Source organism: Amborella trichopoda, chromosome 13 (assembly GCF_054954075.1).
Source record: "Amborella trichopoda isolate Santa Cruz 75 chromosome 13, AtrichopodaSantaCruz75HAP2 v2.0, whole genome shotgun sequence".
Lineage (NCBI taxonomy): Eukaryota > Viridiplantae > Streptophyta > Magnoliopsida > Amborellales > Amborellaceae > Amborella > Amborella trichopoda.
The window spans coordinates 45,263,719-45,287,865 of NC_142348.1; the positions used below are offsets into that span (position 1 = coordinate 45,263,719).

Here is a 24,147-nt window from a genome sequence, read left to right on the forward strand (position 1 = left end):
TATTTTGATCAATTTGTTTTTACAGATTATTTTTTTTTATATTTTTATTAGGTGCTGCTTGATGAGAAAAAATACACGTCTAAAATTTCAAGTAATTTGGATTTGTAAAAAAAAAATTAAAATTCAAATACAAAATGAGATCGGCCCAGATTGAATCTAAACCATTAATTCATATTTTCCTATTAACCCAAGGGCTAACAAGAAGATTTTCCTATATATCTATATATATATATATATATATATATATATATATATATATATATATATATGGGTAAACCTTACATCAACTTGCCAGCTATAATGAATAGTATATAGGTGGAATGAGAGTCGTTAAATCTTCCTCATGCGATTCCGAATGTACATCATTATTTTAATTTTAATTTTTTTATATATAAATCTGATTAATATGAAATTTTGGGTGTATGTATCTAACACCATTGGGCACCATATAAAAATATAAAAAAAAATTATTTTTAATAATTTAAAATGACAAAAATACCCCCATCATTTTTCAGGGGTATTTTGATCATTTTATATTTTGGAAAATATTTTTTATATATTTTTTATTTGTGCACCCTATTTTTTAGTATACATGTCTAAATTTCATTATGATCCGATTTATTAAAAAATAATTAAAATTAAAATAATGATATGTATTTTGAACCGCATGATGAAGATCACAGCCCATTCCACCTATATTACTATTCATTATAGCTAGTCAGCCACAACGCCATCAAGTAAGCTGATTCATCAATAGTTCAATCAAACTCAAAACCTCATTCTTAACTACTTTTCCACGTCTAGAAATAACAATCTCAAGAGCAGCAACCTGGGCCGCAGGCTTCTCCACCTCTAAACTAATCTCTACAATGGATTTTGAAGCTCTCTTGATCTTTGCATTTGTGACAATTATGGTATCAGAACAATAGGTTTAAGATTTTTAGGAAATTTAAAAATATTTTCAATAATCAGGTACACAAATTTAGAGGACTAAATTTCTTTAAGGAGGGAAGAATGTAACAATTCTAAAATTTCAAAAAATAAAAAAATAAAAAATAAAAAAAGGAGAAAATATGCTTATAAATAGGTGATGTTTTGTTTGAGTATGATGGTCCTTGGGGACCATCACTATTTTCAAAAACTTTTGCTTTGGATTAACTTTTGCTTTGCCTTTACTTTTTCCTTTGCCCGCTTTTGCCTCCTGCTGCTTGCAGCTGGCAGCGTCCTTTAGCGGACGTGGTTTTCGTACGATAAAAGTCTGCTTTTAACGCGACACCTCAGGTATGAGGTAGAGCGTAAGAAAATAATATAATAATACGTTATAAGAATTTAAATAGGGGATGTGAGCACTCCCACCTTAAAACAAAATTTTGAGATCTCTCTCTGGTCGAAACACAGTGAACTTCTCTCTTGAACCGAATTTTTTATCGGAAGCTCCCTCTCAAATAATTGTGGGTAAGTGACATCGTCTTTCTGAAAAATAGTCTATTTTTAATAAATAGTGATATTTTCGTCTAGGATCTTTATTTTATCAGTTTTATGAGTAAGTGACATCGTCTTTCTGAAAAATAGTCTATTTTTAATAAATAATGATATTTCCGTCTAAGATCTTTAATTTATCAGTTTTATGTGTAAGTGACATCCTCTTCCTGAAAAATAGTCTGTTTTTAATAAATAGTGATATTTTCTTTCAGGATATTTATTTTATAAGTTTTGTGTGTAAGTGACATCGTCTTCCTGAAAAATAGTCTGTTTTTAATAAATAGTGATATTTTCGTTCAGGATATTTATTTTATAAGTTTTGTGTGTAAGTGACATCGTCTTTCTGAAAAATAGTCTATTTTTAATAAATAGTGATATTTCCTTCCAGGATCTTTATTTTATAAGTTTTATGTGTAAGTGATATCGTCTTCCTGAAAAATAGTATATTTTTAATAAATAGTGATATTTCCGTCTAGGATCTTTATTTTATAAGTTTTGTTAAATAGTGATATTTCCTTCCAGGATCTTTATTTTATAAGTTTTATGTGTAAGTGACATCGTCTTTCTGAAAAATAGTCTATTTTTAATAAATAGTGATATTTCCGTCTAGGATCTTTATTTTATCAGTTTTATGTGTAAGTGACCTCATTGTCTCGAAAAATAATCCATTCTTTTTAAAAATAAAATGAAATAATTATTTCTGCTTATTATCATGAATTTTAGGCGCGATAAATTTTATGCGCACGTGACCTCATTATCTTGAAAAATAATCTTTTTAATAAAAATTGTGATATTTTATCTATGTTAGAAATTTTGAATGCTGTAAATTAGAAAAATAAATTTATTTATTTTTCTTGTTTATTGTTAGAAATAAATGTGATATTTCTGCTTTTAGTAAAATTGTGATATTTCTTTCTACTGTTTTGAATATTTAGACATTGTAAAATTCGTGTGCAAATAACTGCCGTATTATTTAAAAATTGACATTTTTGCAATTGATTATAGTATTGTTGTGAAATGTTTATTTGCAAATTAACATCCCATAAATTGTGATAATTCCGTATTCTTGAATTTTTATAAGAGTTTTTCTATACATATTAAATTGGCAATTATGCTAGAATGCCTTTACAAACTGCTACCTTTCTAAATTTGAGCCCAAAATATTTGATTGGTTATTTTTGAAATATTATAAAGAGTGACTGTTATTAATGGTTTAAGTGAAATTCATATTAATGGTTTCAGTGATATGTTGAGTACATGATATTGCTGCTTTCGAATGTTTAAAGAGATTTAGAAATAATTTAAGTATACAAGTGGACTCATCCGGTTCGCCGGTGAGGTATAAGTGGACCTATCTGGGACGCCGGTAGGGATTAAGTGGACTCATCCGGTACGCCGGTGAGGTATAAGTGGACCTGCAGGGATTAAGTGGACCTATCTGGGACGCCGATAGAGATTAAGTGGACCCATCAGGACGCTGATGGGGTATATAGGTGACCTACTTGGGACGCCAGTAGGGTATTTTGTGAAATCCTTTGAATTATGTACTGCCGTTAAAAGTGTTATAAGCATTTTAATTACACGGATTTACTTAATTATGCATTTATTGAAAGTGAAACTATTGATGCATTTCTGTTAATAGATCTCATTTTTTTAAATATTGATATCTTTCAACCATGATTATTTTTAGGATTATGATGATCACTTACTGAGTAGCCAAACTCATCAAACTATGGTAAACATTTTTCAGGATAACTGCGGTTTCATTTGTGTCTTCGTCAAGATCAACCTTGGGAAGATATTGTAGTTTTATTTAAACTTTCTTTTGTTACTTTGTAAGACCTCGCCACTGTAAATTTGTCCTATCAATAGATGTATATATGTTGTGTCTGTCACATCTCAGGAATAACAGTACTGTAAATTCTTGGGGTGTGACAGCATTCTTCCTCGTCTCAATATGCCTTCTCTCCTAACAGGTGGGATCTTTGATCAGGACAATCTTTGATTTGTCCTTCACTCCCTCCATGTCCAAATAAACATTAGAGTCTCTCTTTTTATCTGTAAAGAGAAGTTTTTGGTCTTGAGTGTGGAGTCTTGTCTTGGATGCAAGCAATTTCTTCAACTCCCCAAACTGGCTTGAGAACTAATGTGGATCTCATGCATCAACACTCCATAGTTTACTCTAACCCTAATGGTGGGAACTAGAGCAGAAGAAGCCTAATCAGAAGCTAGGCTTCTCTTCTGAACAAGCATTCCTCCAGGCCTAAGCTCACAACCACTATTTCAAAGCCACCACCATTCAAGCTCCCGTTCATCATCATGGGTCTTGGGGTCTTTACCTTGATTCTCATCATCTTGAATTTGAAATGAGGGTATCTAAAGCTCAAAAATATCCTTGATTGAACTCTTGATCCCCAACCTCTGAAAGGCTCAAAAGATTGAATGAAAGGGGATCAAATTCTTCATGGCAGACATGAATATTTCTATAATTTTATACTGAAACTCTCAACGCTCTCTTCTCTCTCTATCTGTTGTTCTCTTTCACTCGATATACATTGTGTATTTGGGAGGAGACAGAGTGGGGAAAAAGATGGGAAATATGAAAAAAAAGCGAGAGGAGAGAGAGTGAAGGGAGACATATAGGAAAGAGAGAGATAACGGATGCAAGGAGAGAGAGAAAGAAGTTTGAGACGATGGCTTTTACAAAAAGCACATCTTTGTAGATTTATTTGGTCTAAAACAACCAAGTTTAATTTAAATTAACTCAAAAGGTTAAAAGCAATAAAGTCTACAATTTTTATGCCCCAAAATATCTTTTAAAACCTTGAGTCTATTATAAAATAAAACCTAAAAATAAGAGATGAAAATATTTTTTAAAATCTATTTTTTTCTGATGCCTTGACATCTTAATGTCGAGATGATCAATTTGAAGATATTTGAGCATCAAAACAATCTCTTCTAATGAAATTTTTGAGGTAATGGAGCCTCGGCTCTATATAAACGTTTTCCTTTCTAAATTGCTCATGTGATAAATGTCAATGCAATTTAAAAATGTCGAGGATTGGTACATCACTCAGATTGGGTTGGGGTCCAACTCCGGCTTAAATCTGGTTGTTGGGTCAGGTTGTGTCCATTCGAAGGTCAAACTGACCTAACCCGACCCAGTATATTAATATAAATATATATACATAATATTAAGTATATATTATAAAATGTTTTTAGATTTTTTATTTGTTTTTTATTTATAGACCGGCCCCAACCCCGGGTGGCATCCAAGTCCAACTTATAAGTTGGTTTCCAGTCTACCTAGACCTGGCCGGACCCATTCCAACCCCCCACACAGGAACATCACCCAGATAAAGCACATCAGAGAAAAATCAAACATGGCATGGATTTTTACTAGGAAGGGTGCACCAAAACTGAAAAGCGTGCTCTCTCTGAGCACTTGTTCACGAGGGCATGTATTCATATGTTTAAAAGATTTCAAAGTCTCAACACAAATCTCAACCCATAAATATCTATATATGTGCAGATAACATCGACCACATTGTGCACCCTAACAACCAAATTCATCACATTTTAAGTCATCACTTATAGAGTGTATTCGAACTCAGCTATTGCTCCTCATTTCTTCCACATTACCTTCAACCTGAAAAAGTACAGAACACATTTAAATCTCTCTCTCTCTCTCTCTCTCTCTCTCTCTCACACACACAAAGAGAGGTAAGGCATTCTATAGCTTAGAAGATTTTGATAAAGATATTAATATTTTCCATCTTCCCCTTTGCATTTCAATCATGTTTCGACGATACCTTCTCACTTGAATCGACAGGATTCTGAGTCACAACAGGATTTGAACTCTTGGAGCCAGAAAGATCCTTCAACGTCCCCTGCACATGGTACCAAAAGAGCAATTCAATTTGCATCACAACTTGCAGCATCTCCCTCAGTTCCAAAACAACTAGCATCTCTCTCTCTCTCTCTCTCTCTGAACTAAGCAGAGAAAAATAATAAAAAGTTCTAAAAGTAGCTAAGGAACCTCAAATGGATCGATCCATCATAACCAATGAAATTCAATCCATAAATTAAAAAGCACATCACAGTCGAAAATATACAAAGGGCCCAGCTTAGGAATTGGGCCTGGGCTTGATAGGTAAGTTGTTGATAATTGCAACACCGTGTCCCCAGTTTGATTTATATAACTGAACTACCCAGAAATAATTCAACCTAAAAAAAATAAAGCTTACCAAATCATAAAACAACAAAAAAGCAGGGGGGAAACAAAAAAAAAAAAAAAGTCAACCTTGGTGGCCCACATGAGCCCACATGCATTGCAAAGAGACTTGGGACCAAGAGGCCCACGGCGCATCAGAGGAGTGGCCCTGTGGCTAATGCCACAATGTTGACATCTGCAAACAGAAGCAAGAACCAATGAGTTGGTGAAACAAACATTAGTAATGGAAAACGTTTATATAAGGATGCTACCTTATAATGTAGAACTACGGATGCCCCTCAAAAATCCATCGGAAAAGGTAGTTTTAATGTTGAAAAACCCTTTGATTGATCATCTCGACATCGAGATGTATGACTATGAAAAATAAAAAGATATAAGTCTCGGAAATAGTGCATTTTACAATATATTTACACCGTCCATTCTCAAGATTTTCATATGTTTATAGATCTCTACTTGATTTTAACCATTTTTTAAATTTAAAATTTTATAATTAGATATAAAAATAGATTTTGAGATAATCCTAAGAACATTTTAGATCAAAATTATATACCATGATAAAATTTGAAGGTGCACCTTACTTCTACACCTACGGATGCATCCGTATGCAAACTGCACCCTTAGTAAATATTGAAAACCTTTTGTTATGAAAATGCATTTTTTTTTATGGGTTGATCTATGTAAATATTGAACATATTAATTAACAATTTGTACAAATTACATCTTTGGTGTTAAAAAAGAAAAGAACAGCAAAACAAAGCAGTTTTATCGTAGGGCAATAAACACAATAGATTTTAGAATGACGATGTTATTTCTGCCATTTCATAAATTACTCATTGGAACACACAAGGCGGTGTTTAGTACTGTTATGAAATGAAGAAGAACTGAATTGTCAAGACTTTTATTCGAAGCCAAATTATAAAGAGATTCCAAGCACTCTTAATACTTAAAGATAAAAATCAACAAACGATTAACTGAAACTATCAATCATATATTTAATATGTAAAAAGGTAAAACACACCTACAGCTCTAAAGTAACCGATTATGTTCCGATACATAATGAGCAATGATCCAATGCCACGGTTGTATTATAGTATAATGGAAATACACTTCTAGAAAACCATGTTTGTGGTATTTGTATGACTCCAAATTTCGCACACTCTCTCTTCATCTCAATAATCAATCCCAAAAAAAAAAAAGTTCAATTTGAACCCTAGATATGGTTAAAATGAGTCCCCTCCAAAAACGAATCTAGACCATTCCTTTTGTAAATTTCAAGATCTTAACTCAAAAATCATTTGTAAACTCAAAATCATTTTTTCCTTTTTTAACATTGTTCATCTAATGATAATAAAGCCATCCAAAAAAAATTGGAAATGAAAAAATCCTTCTAAGGCCCAGATCTAATCATCTCACCAAAATGAACAGCCTATGTTAATTGGGCTTAAAAAATACTTTTTAAGTTGTGTTTTCAATTTTTTTCTTTTTTTGTGATTGTTCATTAGAATGAAAAGAGTGTATATTTCAAAATTTGGATCAAACAGATGGCCATAACATGGTTTTTTAAGGTCATTGCATCATATTACTATACAACGGTTGCATGATATCATTTTCCCATACATAATAGGGAAAGACTTATGTTCCACATCAAATGAAATAATCAATCACTACATTGAAGTATTCAGGCCAAAATGAGATATGAAACTAGGAAAACTAACATGCCAAAAGTAATTAATCCACATTCAGAAATCTTACAATCGTGCTTACCATTTAAAACATAAATTCAAAGTAACAAAAAAGGGGAAATATCAGGCCAGAACTGCATAGGTTATGCAGGTGTTCATCTCATGCAGGAACTTAAGATGGGAGATTTTTTCACTTGTAACCCCATTTTAGTAACCATTTTACCCATGTTTTAATATTGGAAATACCAAAAGCATTTTTGTAGAATTCATCTAAAATTTTATATATCTTTACTTTTTGTTCTCACTTGACCAATATTTCAAAACTGCAATAGATGTTTCCTTTATAAAAATTTTGCTCGAACTTTGAAATCCCAAATATAGAAGGGGAAAACAGTAAAATATGTCGAACAGATCCATTTGACTCACATTGCAAAAATACCTTCACCAAACAAATTTCGTATTCTTCTATTTATCACCTGAGGATGGATTTATATACCAGTTTCAAAATCTATAGAACTTTTTTCAATTTAGATTGTAATAAAAACTCGAAAAGATATTATAATATCCATATAATGCAACTTAAAATGTGCAAGGAGCAAGATTCAACTCAAGTCGCTTTACATATTGTAAAACACATGGAACAAACTCTTCTTGATGGCCATAATGTGATATAAAAGAAGGTGTCAATTGAATTTAATCTCCATGAATTCAATTATCCAAAACATAAAATGTATGATGCCCAAGACAATCATGATGAAACTAGAAATAACTAATAGCAAATATCAAGCCTTCCCATACAGCAAGCCCTTGAAGGATTTATCCAAGCAGTCTAGATGGATCAAGGGACATAAATATCGAGCCTTTCCCATATACAAGTTAATGAAAAAGTGGATGAATCATGTGAAAAAACATGCATGCACACAGTCTGCAAACCACATGCATGCGTGAGAGAGAGAGAGAGAGAGAGAGAGAGAGAGAGACTCAAAAAGAAAAATTGAAAATAGGATTTGGGCACTTACTTTGAGAGATGAAAAAAAAAAATTGGAAATCGGATTTGGGCACTTACTTTGAAAAATGTTTTGGTTCATTGCCATCCTGAGGCCAAGTCTGACTGTCCCAACCAGCATTGGCTGCATCTGGATCGTCAGGATTCCCCTTCCCTGCAAACTGACCTCTCTTTCGCTGCATCCTGATAGGTTGTAACACAAACAGAAATAAATCAATTCTATTACAAATAATAGAAAGCTAACAAGCACCCCAGTCACCATAAATATGATGTTATCAATAATTATATAACTTGTTTGTTTCTCATTTTATGGAAATTGACTTTAAGCCATTGCAGAACATGATACTTAAAATTTTTCCACTATTTAAATGTAACTAGGATTCTGCTATTATTTAACTGGACCATAATTTTGCTCTCAGTGTAAACTAAAGTTAACCAAATCTTATATAGCAGCTTTAGTGAAGAATATAATGGGATTAATGTAAAAATGGAAGAAAATCCCAACTCTTACAGGCATGGGTAAAAGTGACAGACAGCTAGAAACTTTTTTTTTTTTTTTGGGGGGGGGGGACAAAAGCAACCCTAGCTAAAGGCAAAAGGTTGATTTTTTCTTTTCCAATTAGAAGAAAAATAAGACACCTCGATAAAAACAATCAAAAGGGCAACTGTGGAAACTTCTTCTCAGTGTTACAATGCATCTATCAGGCATAATAGAAATGCAATATTTTCTTTTTGGATAAAGAACTAGAAATGTAAAATGTAAAATTGCTTCAGATAATTAAAGAACACATTTGCATAGATTATGATCACAAATTGAGGATGGTTAAAATAAGTAGAACAAAAGCATTACAATGCTTGCAAGGGTTCCTGTTGGTGCTTTCCAGAAGTTTTTCACTAACTAAGTTCCAAGCTAGTTAAGGGACCATCATTTCTGAACAAATAGGTGGCATAGGAAAAGAGTTTCCTCCAAGTATTTCTCCAATTACTTTAAAAATCCAGGCCTCTAGGGAAATGACTTAGCAATATCTTTTCAATGTCTGAAAATATGCAGAAGTTCAAAAGGTGTATTCTATCTCGTATTACCAAATTTCACTGATATATCTAAGAAGGGTCTCAAAGCATTTAGGTTAGAAGTCAAAATAGTAAACAGTTATCAATGAAATCCTGCTACAGATCAATTTTGAGTGTTCCCAACTCAGGTGGTTTGGTTTGCCGTTCCATCCATCATGACTCCATTTCTAACTATTCCCAATTGAATATATAGACTTCCTCACTAGCCTGAATCAATTTAATTAATGGATGTTGAGGGATTGGAAAAATAATTTCCTATTCAATCATCCCAAAGGAAGTGATTTCGTCCACAAAACCTAGGCAGGAGCAACCATGGAAGGGAGGCAAGAAAGGTATACATCGTTGCAAGGGGAGTATGCACTATTGAGGTGTTAATGTACTATCCAAGGAGTATTAGTACTGTTCAAGGAGTCGACAAGTCAATCCCGTGGATGTCTTCTTGTCGGGCCACCACCAATACCACAGGCATCTACGAAGGAGAAATCAAGAAATCTATGAACATAAAATTGGGTCCCAAGAGGTAACCAAGGAATCAATTAGATATGATACAAAAATTGACTACATGAAAAATACAAAAAAAGGTCCAAGAAGAGAGGGACAAGAAACCCCGAACCAGCAACTGATAGAGGAGGATTTATTTATGACATGGTATGGGCACCCAAAATCTGGCACCCATAAGGCAATCTATTAGGATGTACTAGACAGCACAAGGAATTGGAATTCCCTATCAATGCAGGTCATTTAGGGGCAAGCAAATCATTTCACGTAAAGAGGATGAGTTTCAGGAGAATAATTTGGGTTTACAGTGCCAAACCATGTAGTACCAAACACAAGATAGATCTTTCAAGAACAACAATTCTCCTCAAAAAGCCACTTCAATTGGGACTACCAAGGCCATTCTTTTCCCTATTGAAATGACCAACCCACTCCCAAAAGGGCCTATTACCTTACAAAAACTCACTCTCCAACATCAATATAAAGGGGAAGCTTTACATGTGACCCCACCCACATATAACGCATATGTGACTCCTGGTCTCAGCTGTTAGATTTAAGTAGAGATGGCTAGGTGGGCTCGATCACAATGTCACAAGTTGGCTCTTGAGCATCAGATCTTGATTTGACAGCTCGAAGTGTTTTATTTTTAATTTTCATTATACAAATCATTTTGCAATGAAATTTGGGGCATGCATACATCTGACATGGGCACATATGATAAAAATAATATAAAATATTTAGTGGAAAATTATCAGAATAATCCCAAATTCTGGGGGCATTTTGGTTTATCTATTTTCACGAGATTTTTTTTTTTGTTTTGCTCGGTACGCCCCAATGAGAAGGTGGGATGCCCCAAATTGGACTAAAAAAGGTTTTGTAGGGAAAAAAATAAAAAATAAAACAGTGTTTTGGCATGACAATGTGACACAAACAATCCTAGCCATCCATTTAGATCGAACGGCTGAGAAGTGGGTCACATATAATTTATATGTGCGTGGGGTCACATAGAAAGCTTTCCCCAATATAAATGCCAATCAATGGCTATCACTAACTATAAGTATAAAAAGTACTTCAACATGTTGGTTATTGCAAGAGACAGCTTAGCAAAAATAGTTATTAGCTAACAGATTTTCCATTCTAATATGCCATCCGGGAGGTATTATATTTTTCCTACCTAACAGAACACCATAGGATTGAAAGGCAAATAAAGTGCTGAGAACGATATGGCTTTTTCTAGATAAAAGATTCATGTAAATACATATGGCAATGGAAGAGGGACTATTGAAATTGACTAGGTGGTAAAATCATGGAAACTCCTGTTTTTTCCTTATTTTGTACGTGTGCACCATGGAACAATAAATTGTTATTGAGACATGGAAACAATAAAATCTTGAGTCAAAATACTTTAGAAAAGATGCTATTCAGATATGCTTATCCACTGTTATTGAATGGTAACAAGCAGTTACGTACATGATAACACATATGCCAATGTTCTAGGTGTCCCTCGTACAGTTACTATATATTATACAACATACATAATGCTTTAAAAATAAAGGTTAACAAGTCAGAGAAAAGTAGAAATTTTTTCTAATGTATGCTCATACCAAAAAAAATAAACGTTATCTGTTACTAGTAAGATAAAATATATTTTTAACTTTTAGATATTTGTTTAAAAAAGATTTAGAGTGAGTATTATCCACCCTACAGGCAAAAGATTCCGATAATATCTTCTATTTTTTGTGGAGAAAAGATTCACAAATATTCATTTAGATACTTCTTTTTTTTCTACCCACCAAGAAAGTATAGAGATCCACTTTTTGACTCTCTATATCGAGAAAATTGGAAAAGATTCAGATAAACTGTTTGGCTTTGAATAAAGAATAAAATACTGATGAAGTACTGGAAAGTTTTCCAAATCGTTAAAGTAAATTATTGAAACAGATTTTCTGATAAAATCATGAGCTTAAAATCCAACAAATATGCCTCCCAAGCACAATGAACAAATATAATCGCTTGAAATACCAAATATTAATAACATGAATCAAACAGAATACAAACTGAAGAAAGCCCAAGCTTATAGGGCATGAACAAGTTTAGGGTATGGTTAGAAAACTCCAGACTCGAACTCAGCTCGGTCTACATGTTACTCCATCTGACTCGGCAACCTATACCATCTATAAATCAAAAAAAACTGTTTTTTTTTTTGTGTGTGAGTCTGTGTATGTGTGAGTAAGTGAGTGAGTGAGAGAGAGAAAGAGAGAGTAAGAGAGAGAGAGAGAGAGAGAGAAAGAGAGAGAGAGGCCTTGCATGCTTAGAAATGAAAGAAGTAAAGTTAGAAATTGGCTTCCTTGATAATCATATCATTATACAATGCCATAAAGAACAGAAATTATAGTGATATTGTTATGATACAATTTAAAAAACAAAAAGAAGGCTTAAATAGAAAGTATCATAAGAATATATTTTAAAAATTAATGATAAAGGATATGTGGAAGATGAGATGTCCTACATTCCTAATCAAGAGAATCTAAAATGGAATAAGATAAATACGAGCATAACATTTAGACCCTTGCCATAAATTGGAGAAGAAATATTTTATTTAAGCAAAGAAGAAACTCATCAAATAACCAATGTTCAAACAAGCAGATTCGGGCGCCTAGGCGTTTTGGGTGCCTGGCCGCCCACCTAGGAGCCCGCTTAGGAACAGGTTTCCCTCATAATCCTCAAAAAAATTGCCCCCATAGTTTAAAAACAGTATGACTTAATATTACTTTACAATAAGACTTAAATGAATATATAAGATCTTAGTTTCACCTTAAGAATTAAAACTTAATTTATTAAGATATAACATAAATACGTAATCAATTATTTATCAAATAAAATAATAATAATAGAATAACAAAACATGATATATTGTCAAAAAAAAGTAATCAACTATTCATAAAAGAATACATTATATGCACAATTTCATTGTCCAAATGAGAAAAAAATCAATTAATCAAAAAAAAAATCAATTAATCAAAAAAAAAGTCAATCTTTTACCTACAAACAATTTAATATATCGTAAGAGAAAAAAAAGTAAAACAAAGTACACATGATTCACAACATAATATATTGTAGCAAAATAAAATCAAAAGCCTTTTTCAAATATGATAATACTTTAAAAATATCAAAATCAAATCAATGTCGGTGCAAACCTCATCGATTGGGTCATCAAAAGTTTTCAAAATCAACTACTCGAAGCTCCAAATCCACCCACAAACTATTGCTTTTGTTTTGGGAAGAAATCGAAAAAATAAAAATATTTATTGATCTTTCGTTAAATCACAAAAAAGTGGTGTTTGGGGGGTTTTCTCACCCTAAAGGCCACGGTTTTTGTTTGGGGGTTTAGTATACCCCCCAAAACCCTTTTCCCCCTTAAAAAATAAAATTTTTTGACCCTCGCCGAGGTTTTTTTTCCGCCCATACGCAAAGTGTCACAGGTGGGTGCCCAGACATTAGTGCCTGGGCAGCGCCTTGACTGCTTAGGGGGTCGCCCAAAGACATGGCGCATAATGACCCTGCCTAGACAACGCCTAGGCGTTTTTTGAATTTTTCGCATAGGCGATCGGGCAGTCGAATTTTCGAACAGTGAAATAACAAAGCTCATCTAATTACATACACTCAGACAAGTTGCAAGAGTCAACAAGTGAAGCTAAAAAATCAGGCTTGAGTAAAATGAAACTGGGTACACAAGAGAGTCCAATTAATGACATGGAAGGTCAGGTCAACCTGGGTGAGTTCGAGGTTGACCAGCCAAGTTTTTGAACCATGATCTTGGGATGTCAACAAGGGACACCTGCACAATATATTACTGTTTTGCTATAATGTTGGTAAGGAGGCAATTGACATATAATCATTTAATCTTTCATTGTGGTTTTTCTAGAGGAATGGGAGATTGCTTTTGGAATCAAGATTTTATAGGTGACAAGCAGAACTTTCAAAGGTAAGGTTTTCCGTTCTTTCTTTAGGGAATGTGGAATAAGATCTAAATTGCAAGAACCTTGCACTTGGAGAACATTCCTCACTCCCAAATTGGCATTCCCATGTGGTTACCCTATCACAATACAATCTTGCCAAAGACATTAATGACGCCGCATTTGTCAAATAAAAATAAATAAATAAAGTAAAACCCCTCAATCAAGAAGTAAAGTCTAAAGACATACTATATCACACTGTGGTTGATGCTGCAGCCCTATAATCAGCTTAAGAAGATAACCATGGATCCCCACTTTGCCAAGTTAGAGAGATGGAATTCAACCATGATGACATGAACATTTTACTAAGCATGTGTTGGGTTTCACTAGGAAGGAAGCACCATGGTCAGTTGTCCCACTAAGGACACAGCTAGGAAGACTTGCATGTTTTGCTAATCAATCTGGCCAATGGATGAGACAGCAAGGGAGGTCTCAGAAGGACACAGCTAGGAAGACTTGCATGTTTTGCTAATCAATCTGGCCAATGGATGAGACAGCAAGGGAGGTCTCAGTATTACAACAGGAAATCGAACACCAAGTGGTTACTTCCTCTTATGGCTTTGAATGACTAAAACATATGGAAAGCCATTACAGGGAATGACTTCGATGAGGTAGATTACCATTGGAACAGACATCACTTAGGGAAGTTGAGTAAACATGCTTACCCAATACAATGGCCGATGTGCTAATAATATTGCAAGGTTAACCAATTAACAAAAAGCCAACTGGCTAGGATTTGGTTTTAATTAGTTCTATATTTGGCGCCAGAGGGGACCTCCCATGTCACAAAGTTTTCATAAACCCTCCATTTCAAACAATAAGTTAATAAGGTTTGTTTTACTATATATATTCTGTGTCTAACAAAACGATAATTTATATCTCAGGGAAACAAGACTCACATCTGCTGACTCATCTCAGTAGTCTAGTAGTAGAACTAGATAAGGAATGCGAATCGTAAACCTTGGCATAAGCGATAGCACTTCCGTGGATTGTTCAAGTCCCTTATTGCGGGAACCATCTCTAAGGTTTTCGGTGACAGTAGGTTCGTAGGTACGTGGGAGAATGTATCAAAACTAGAATTTATGTCTCATGTTATTTAATAAGTATTAACCTGAGCTATATAGTTAAAGAATACGACATGTAATAATGAATCCATGCACTTCCTTTACAGGACTTTACAAATAATGGCATAATCAAAAAATATAATAGTCCTTAAAATACCCATCTAAGTTTTTTTGCCGAGGGACCCGACTTGTGGGTCGCCTCCATAGACACTTGTACTTCCTCAACCTCTTTCAATACAACAGTTAACATATTCAAAAAACAAAAACAAAATACCCATCTAAGTTTAACATAAGCGAGTGATACAGCCTTTTTTCCTTAAATTCAGTACATTTCCATTACATTCATAACTTATTCCAGTTTTGAAGCGCATGAAATATTATCAAACTATGACATGGGACTCGCACCTGAGGGCAACCTCTTTACGGACAGTGTACCGAATCTTCTTCTCAAAGCATCGCTCTTTTCGCTTCTCTCTGAATCTGATCAAAGAAGCGATTCTGTGGGGCAGCTTTAAGCGATGAGGAAGATCATTAATGCCCTGAAAATTGTTCATATTAGAAAAATAAAAGATGGAACTCCAAAATAGAACACCCAATCAAAAAAAAGAGAAAATTCTAAATCAGAACATGCTATGAGAAGTTGCCAAATATACATCAATACCTTGAGCTGATGACTGGATAGTGGCATGGCGGAAAGAGCAGAAGGTATTTCGCGTCCTCCCAATAGTAAAAGCACTGCTTGTACCTGTATATATCCCAAAGCAAATATATCAATATAAGATTGCTTCATATACACAGAAACAAGGGAATATAATTCTCGTACCTTTTCAGGTGAGACCGAATCGAACACATAGACCTCACCCTGAAAGGAGAGAGTAAGCTGACTTGATCCTTGACCCCTCATAGGAATTATGGCATTGGGATCAGGAACATTGCCAGAGTCTGAAGGGATATCACCATCCATGGTGTCATCACCACCACCACCATCATCGTCATCCTCGATGACATCATCGGCATGCTCAAGGCCATGGTCATGATCATCCATGTAATGTGGGTCCATTTGATGATGGTCTTGGGGCTCAGGTTGCATCTCGTTCATCTGGTTAGTTAGATTCATGATGCGAATGTGGGCATTGGGCACACTTGAATTCCCATTTAAAGGCTATCTCTGATCATGCAACACCTGGTTTAGATAACGGGGCAACTGTCCCTTTGTTGATAACGGGGCAACTGTCCCTTTGTTTTAATGTTCTCAATTAAAGAAATTTTTATCACATACATCAAACAGCAAAGCTCGAAAAAGAATGAGAAGAAAACGGTTTCTGTAAAGAAAAAATGAAAATGGGTTTTCTGGTTTTGCAGAAAACCTTACGTTCATACAGAATTGAAACAAAACTTCGGCGTTCTGTGTATCAATTGGTTCTCAGGGAAACACATCAATTTCGCTTCCAAAAATCTTAAAGCATGAGTATAAGACAAAACGGCCTTCAAGAAAACCCTAAACACAGGGCTGGCTTTGCAGGAAACCCCCAAATTCACAGAGAATATACAGAAAATAGCGTACTCAGAAGGTCACAGAAAAACTCTTTGTCGAGCAATGAACAACTCTAATCTTCTCACTTTTTCCTCTTCCTTTTGCTAAGTACTCAATGCATTAAACGATGGATATTCGAACCCAGTTTATATCACAGCTTACAAAAACAAACCCAAGGTAAATTAGACAGGTTTCAACTCTCTAACATGAAAACCCAGTAAAAACACCTTCACCCACTCTCTAGGATAAAATCTCAAAACCCTACATCAAAACATCGTCTGCATAGAAACTCCAAGACATACAAGACGCAAATCACCATAAGAACCCATAAGTCTAAATATTCATGCTTCTCTCAAAATAAGGTCAATAGAAGCCCTAAAAAAACCCTGAAACGGGGAAGATCACCATTACCAGAGACATTATTCTGTCAGTCTAAAATCCCCATTTAAAAAATAAATAATGGAACAAATATACATACCAGAAACTTTAAGTGTATCACCTTTTCGTGATTCTGCTTCTTCTCAAGCGTTCATGAAAAATAACGAATTTTGTCTTTTTTTCCTTTTTTTTCTTATATAATGTTTTTTTTATGAGAATTGAAGTACGCCGCTTATAACACCGACAAAACATCAGAAGAAACAAAAACTAAAAGCAAAATGACTATAATACCCTAGATCTTTACCATAAATGACTATTGTACCCTTGAAGGGAGGCCAAGAGAATTGGGCGAATCTAGGCCGTTCATTATATTCAGGCCTAACGTTCTTTCTTTGTTCTGTTTACCGGCCTAACTATGTGGGACCCACAAATGGGAATTGACGGCCCAGATACCATATCGGGACATTTCGAAAGTCACGCCTGGGCGTCCATTACATTGTGGGTCCTACATCTATATTCATCAACATTTGAACGGTCCAGATTCGCCTCATTTTGGTTATTTAGCGTGTAATTTTCGTAGCACCAGAAAAGGTTTTTTTGTTGCTATAAGACCACTCAATCTATCTTCTCATCCTAAGTTTTATCGTTATGAAACAAACTATGTAAGTTTTCAAAATAAGATATTTTGTAGCATATTATTTGGGACGTTTATTTTTAAGATTTTCAAATTTTGGAGCTTTAGTTTTCATGATTAGGGGCAAAAATAAGGAAAATTACTTAAAACCTCCAAATATAGATTTTCTAGGCACTTTACCAAATATTTTTTCTCAAAACCAATTTCTTTTAGCTAATACCTTAAATACAAAAAATTCAATTTTTTGACTAAAATACATTTCCTGTATATAACAAATCATTTTCAGATCTCAATAAAAGGAAACGCCAGACTACACTTGTACAATGACGGGCTGCTCACTTCAAAAAGCCGGACGGCCACTTCAAAAAGCTGGATAGCCACTTCAAAAAGCCGGACTACTCACTTCAAAATGCCGGACGGCCGCCAGACTGCGTTGTACCACCACTTCAAAACGCCGGACTGGCCTTTCAAAATCCCAAACCGCTATTTCAAACCACCGGATTGCCCATTTCTCCAATAGCACAATCCTCCGACCGCCACGCCGGACTGGCCTTTCAAAATTCTAGACCGCTATTTCAAAACACCGGACTGCCCATTTCTCCAATAGCACAATCCCCTGACCACCACAATCAAATGCCGGACCGCGCATTCCAACAAAATAATTACCCGATCGCCTCTTTCAAATGCCTATCCGCCGTATCCAGCGAAAATGATTTGTTATATAACGGAATGGTATTTTCATAAATAAAAAAAATTAAAAATTAAAAAGAAAATGAACTTTTTGTATTGGGGGTATTTGCTAAGAAGCATAGTTTATAGGGGGAAGAGTTGCTAGAAAAAATTAGGTTGGGGTTAAGTGCCTAGAAAATCCATATTTTCCCCAAAAATAAACTTTTAGGCCATCACATAGTTTTTTAACAACAAAAGTTACAAAACTATATATTTCAGTATCTTCAAGAATAAAATATAGGAAAAAGAAAACTACATCGTTCAATACACTTCATAGATATGCTTTTCTTTGATTCAGTGTTTCAAAATTTGAATAAGCAGGGCATATCGTTCACCCACATACTCATGTTGAATGGTTAGATTGGCAATTTACATCAAGTCTAGATTGATTTGGATCAGTGATAAAAAAAACTATTAAAATAAATAAGACAATATAAAAATTAAAATAAACATTTATAGGGTGGGGATATAAAGTTTACCAAAAGAAACATTAAATAAACTTAGAAAAAGAGAGAATTATATAGGCGATTTCAAGAGGAACTGAACCAAGATATATACTATCATAAAATTGATGTACTCTCGACCGATTCTCATCTAGATCGATGATCCAGAAGAGAAATCATTGAGTTGTTTAGGATCAACACAAAACTGATATAGTCCTGATCGATTCTCATCTAGATCGATGATCCAAAAGGAAAATCATCAATTTGTTTAAGATCGGCACATTATGCATGCCATCCAACCTGTAAAAGGTTTGGAAAGAGAACGGATAACCATGGGCGTAATAGTCATTTCTCCTTAGTGCTAAGGATTGGAGCGTCAATTAAAAATAAAATAGGGCTATTTTAGTAATATTGTTTTACTCGAGTACACGGTTCCCATTACTCACCTATTTAAAGGACAAAGGAATTCAAAATTTTAAGAAATGGAAATCTCAACCATAATAAACATGAACCTAAACAAAAAAAAAAAGGAAAAAATTAGGTGAGGTAATTTTAAAGGGAACAGTTTTTATAAGGTTGCAACTTTAAACAATCCAATTGAATTGTACCTCCAAATTTTTTTAAATTTTTGTATAAAATTTATTAGGATTTTTTTAAAATCTATTTTTATATTTAATTATAAAATTTTAAATTTCAAAAACGTTTAACATCAAGTAGATCTATAAAATTAACATATAAAAATCTTGAAAATAGACGGTCTAGATAATGTATTGCAAAATATATTATTTATGAGGCTCAAAATATTTTTTTTTTACATATACATATATCTCGTTGTCGAGATGATCAATTAGAAGGTTTTTCAACATTAAAACATCCATTGATGGACTTTTGTGGTGCATATGTAATTCTACATTTTAAGATTGCAACCTTATATAAACTTTTTTCCAATTTTAAACGTCAAATTTTTGTTGGTGGAAAAAATTTATTTATAAAGGTAAGGCCCTAAACAATCAAATTGAGACGACACTTCAAAAATTCAATAGAAGATATTGTTTCAATGGCCATAAATCCTCTAATAAATCATCTCGACCTTAAGATATATGGCGTCGAGAAAAAATGGATTTTAATATTAGAAATAATGCATCTTGTAATGTATTTTTTGCGTCGTCAGTTTTTAAAATTATAAAGTGTTTATAGATATGCTCAATCTACACCATTTTTTTTTGAAATTTTAAATTTTATAATTATATGTAAAAATAATTTTTCAAAACATCATAAATATTTTCAATACTAAAATAAACATATTTTGATATTATTTGAAGGTTCCAATTGTTTAGTGCCTCAGCCGTATACAAACCATACCCTTTTTTCAAATCCAACTCGAAGATGATGTTATGTGCATCAGGAGCCGCATGACGCCATTGTAGAAGTGCGTCCCCTGACACACAAGTTCCACCATCAAACCAGGCTTTGGAAGAAAAATATAACGAATTTTCAAACAAGTTCCGCATGATCATCTTTCACATGTCCAAAATTGCATCTTGATCGTCCGATCAACGGTCCCGGTATCGCTATGAAGAATAGTTTAGCTGAAGAAGAAAATATTCCATATGGTAATCATAGTAGCATGACCATAAACATGCGGTTGACACCGTTCAGGACTGGTTTGTATGATGAAGGTGGCAGTGGGTTCCACGGAATATGTTATTCGAACTTTGTGCGATCTATTGTTTGGACTGTTTAATCCACTTGTTCACAACGATATGCAACATATAATATTGGGAAATTGCAAATATTGGGAATTCGTATTAGGAAAAGTTTATATAAGGGTGAGGCTCTAAATAATCAAATTAAGGAGTACATCAAAAATCCATTAGAAGATGTTGTGTTGATGCCAAAACATCCTCAAATTGTTCATCTCGACCTCAAGATGTATGGACTTGAGAAAAATAGATTTTAAGTCTTGAAAATGGTGCATCTTGTAATGCTTTCTGGACCGTCTATTTTCAAAATTTTTAAGTGTTCATAGATCTGGTAGATCTACACTAATTTTCAAGCTTTCAATTTTATAATTAGAAATAAAAATGAATTTTAAAGACATCACCAAGATTTCTAGTGATGAATCGTCTTTTGACACTATTTGAAGATGCACCTTAATTTGACTGTTTAGGGCCTCAACCTTATACAAACCACACCCATTGGTTTTTTAACGGGAAATATTGCGAAATCTTATTGGGCATCGGCTGGATGCATATGTCTGCCCTAATTTTTCAAGGATTTATGATTTGAAACACATATTCAATTACAAATAATACATATACCCTTGGATATATGAATTCACAATTATAAGAATGATGCAGTCTAATTACGGCTGAGGAGTGATCATGAAAAATCCAAATGGAGAAGTTGGATATATGGGTGCTTATCATCTGCACATTTTTCTATTCTTTTCAAAGGATGCCCTTCTGGTTTATTTGGAGCCTCGTGTGGTCTTCGTCAAGGTGATCTATTGTCCCCTTTCCCGTACACCATTTATGCTGAGTGCTTTAATCGCTTTGTTCGAAACGTTGAAGTAAAATGACACTTTAAAGAATTTCTTCTGCCTAATAATGGTCTATGTATATCGCACTTACAATACGTTGATGATGCATTGCTTTTTTGTGAGGCTAATTGGGACCAAATTGAAAATATTGCTACTTTCTTGCAATACTATGAAGTGTCTTTGGGGCTTAAGGTTAATTTTGAAAAATCTGTAGCAATTGGTATTAATTGTGATGAGTCTTTGATTCGTGATATTGTAGAGGTGCTGGAATGTAAGGTAGAAGTTTTCCCTAATTTGTATTTGGGGATGTCAATTTCAGATGGATGCCTACCTATGGTCGTTTGGGATAAAGTGATTCAAAAGATATAAGTTAAGCTTGATTTATGGAAGTATAAATATCTTTTTTTGGGTGGAAGGATTACTTTAGTTAAAGCTTGCTTGTCAAATTGGCCAATCTATCAAATGTCTTTACTATAGATTCTTCCTCGGGTTGCCAAGAAAATTGAAGTGTTGATGCGAAACTTCCTTTGGGGTTCTTTTGATAATTTCAAAAATACCACCTCCATTGGGATAGGGTGTGTACTTCTAGAAAGGAAAGTGGTTTAGGTATAAGGAAAATTAGATTAGTTAATCAGGCTTTGCCGTGTAAATGGTGGTGGAGAAGCTTAAATTTCAAAGACCGGCTATGGTATCAAGTTATTTTTGTTAAATATGGAGAAGATAGATTTCATATGTGGGCTGGATTAAAAAATGGTACAAGGAGGATGTCTTATTGCTGCAGATCTATTAAGTCATGTAAACCTTTGATCCATAGGGATATTAGGTGGAATCTTGGGGATGGTTGTAATATTTTTTTTTGTTATCATAAATGGCTAGGTGATTCCCTTCTAAAACATGTTTTCCCTTTGGTTTTTCAGCTTATGGATAATCCCGATGCCGTTATTTTTGATATTTTTGAAATCAGAGGTAACCAGGTTTTCTGGAATATTGTCCTCCCCTATAATAGAATTTCGGACCAGGAATTTGTTCGTTTGTTAGCTCTTCTGCAATAGGTGTATATTCTGCAGAACGAAGCTTATGAGGTTGTCTGGGAGCTTGCTTCAAATGGACTATTTTCAATGAAGTCTATGTATAATTTACTTTTCCATGATCGTTGGAGGTCTATGTCGGAAATTACTGTTGTTTGGAAATGGCCCGTACCGCTTAAGATTCAAGGCTTCTTGTGGCTAGCAGTGTAAGATAAGGTTCTCACTGTTGATAACCTCATCAAAAGAGGAAATATCTTGCCAAATATTTGCTTATTATGTAAAAATGATGCTGAAACAGGAGCCCATCTTTTCTTGCATTGCTTTTTTACGCTTAATATTTGGCACCGGTTCTTTGACCAGCTTGGGAGTGTCATGGTTATGCCTACAACAGTTAAAGGGATTATTTCGAATTTCGCAGTTTCTTGACTTCCACAAACTGGTGTGGTTATTTGGCAAATAGCGAGAGGGTTGATTCTTTGGGACGTCTAGAAGGAGAAAAAATAGAAGAGTGTTTGATGGGATTTATTTGCCTGTGGAAATCATTCTAGAGAAAATTTTATATTCCATTTCTTTCATGTTCTATCACAAAAGCGGGAAAAGACATTCTTGAAGTGGATGTTAGGAGAAATTTAACAAATCTTTTCCATTTGAGGCATTTTAAATGCAGGCCTCAGGGGAGATGGATACCCCCTTCGGTTGGGGTTTCTAAACTTAATTTTGATGGGAGCTTTATAGCTAATCCGTGTCCTACTGGCTTTGGAGGAGTGGTGAGGGATTGGAATGGAGCTGTTATCTTTTCCAATGCATTCCCACTGGGAGACAGAACTAGTGCGGAATTAATGGCTCTCTTCAGTGGATTAAAACTTTTTGTGGCAAGGAATTTAGGATCCTTTGGTGTGGTGGAAAGTGATTCTCTTACTGTCATTGAGTGAAGTCAAAACCACATTGGGAACTTCGGTCCATGTTGCTCCAAATTTGGGATATATCTAGACCTTTCTTTTTCTCCTTCGTGCATGTCTTCCGTGAGGCCGATGGTTTAACAGACTTCCGTGCCAAAGGAGGTACTTTTTAATTTAGACTATCGTCTCAAACTCTATAATTTATTTTAGTTCTAGATTAATAAAGCTTTGAATTTCTATAAAAAAAATAATCCAAAATAAATTTTAAAATGAAATGTTTTAAGGAAAATGGTTTGATAGGGTTACAACACTATCAAAATAAGTAAAGCATCACCTCATAACTCATTGAAATTTGCAATTCAAGTGTTGGAAAACATTTACATGATCATCTCAGCCTAAAGTTATGATTGTGAAAAAAACAATACAATTTCAATATCTAAAAGTATTGTATATTACAACAAATTATCTAGACCATCCATCTCGCCCTAAAAATAAGTGTTCATATATCCGTAAGATTTGTATTTTTTTAGTTTCAAATTTTATTATTGGTGTTGGAAATTGATTTTAGTGTTATGATGGAGATTTCGACTACTGAAAGTATTTTTCAAATGAGAATTTAAAGTGAGATTTTATTTTATTTTCATAAAACCTAAGCCTTATATAAACTTCAGTCATTATCTAATCCCCAAAGGAGGGAGGGAGAGATCTCTAGGCTTCATTTTTCATTTTAGAAAAAGAAAAAGTTTACATTAGATGTCAACCTTGTACTATACGAATACGGTGCACCTAAAAAACCCTCTAGAAAAGGTTGTTTCTACGTTTAAAAACCCTCATACGGATCATCTTGACTTCAAGATTCATAGACATGGAAACAAATGGATTTCTAGTTTTAAAAATAGTTAATCTTTTA

At 34.1% G+C, this 24,147-nt stretch overlaps 1 protein-coding gene and 1 pseudogene across 9 annotated transcripts; both read right to left on the reverse strand.

Moving 5' to 3' along the window:
- Window positions 1-699: 699 nt before the first annotated feature.
- Window positions 700-4,038, reverse strand: LOC148779257 (BAG family molecular chaperone regulator 1 pseudogene; annotated as a pseudogene).
- An 864-nt stretch (window positions 4,039-4,902) lies between these two features.
- LOC18442617 (GATA transcription factor 24) lies at window positions 4,903-17,128 on the reverse strand. Of its 9 annotated transcripts, none has more exons than XM_011628120.3 (8): window positions 17,084-17,128; window positions 15,874-16,218; window positions 15,712-15,795; window positions 15,456-15,589; window positions 8,465-8,587; window positions 5,786-5,891; window positions 5,295-5,372; window positions 4,903-5,131 (listed from the first exon to the last, which is right to left on the reverse strand). In XM_011628120.3, the coding sequence occupies exons 2-8, from the start codon at window positions 16,165-16,167 to the stop codon at window positions 5,093-5,095; spliced, it is 858 nt and encodes a 285-aa protein (XP_011626422.1). In that variant the 5' UTR covers window positions 16,168-16,218; window positions 17,084-17,128; the 3' UTR covers window positions 4,903-5,092. The 9 variants fall into 9 exon arrangements, with proteins under 9 accessions (XP_011626422.1, XP_011626421.1, XP_088711986.1 ...); XM_011628119.3 differs by having other exon boundaries at window positions 15,874-16,233; XM_088855860.1 differs by having other exon boundaries at window positions 15,874-16,260.
- Window positions 17,129-24,147: the final 7,019 nt, after the last annotated feature.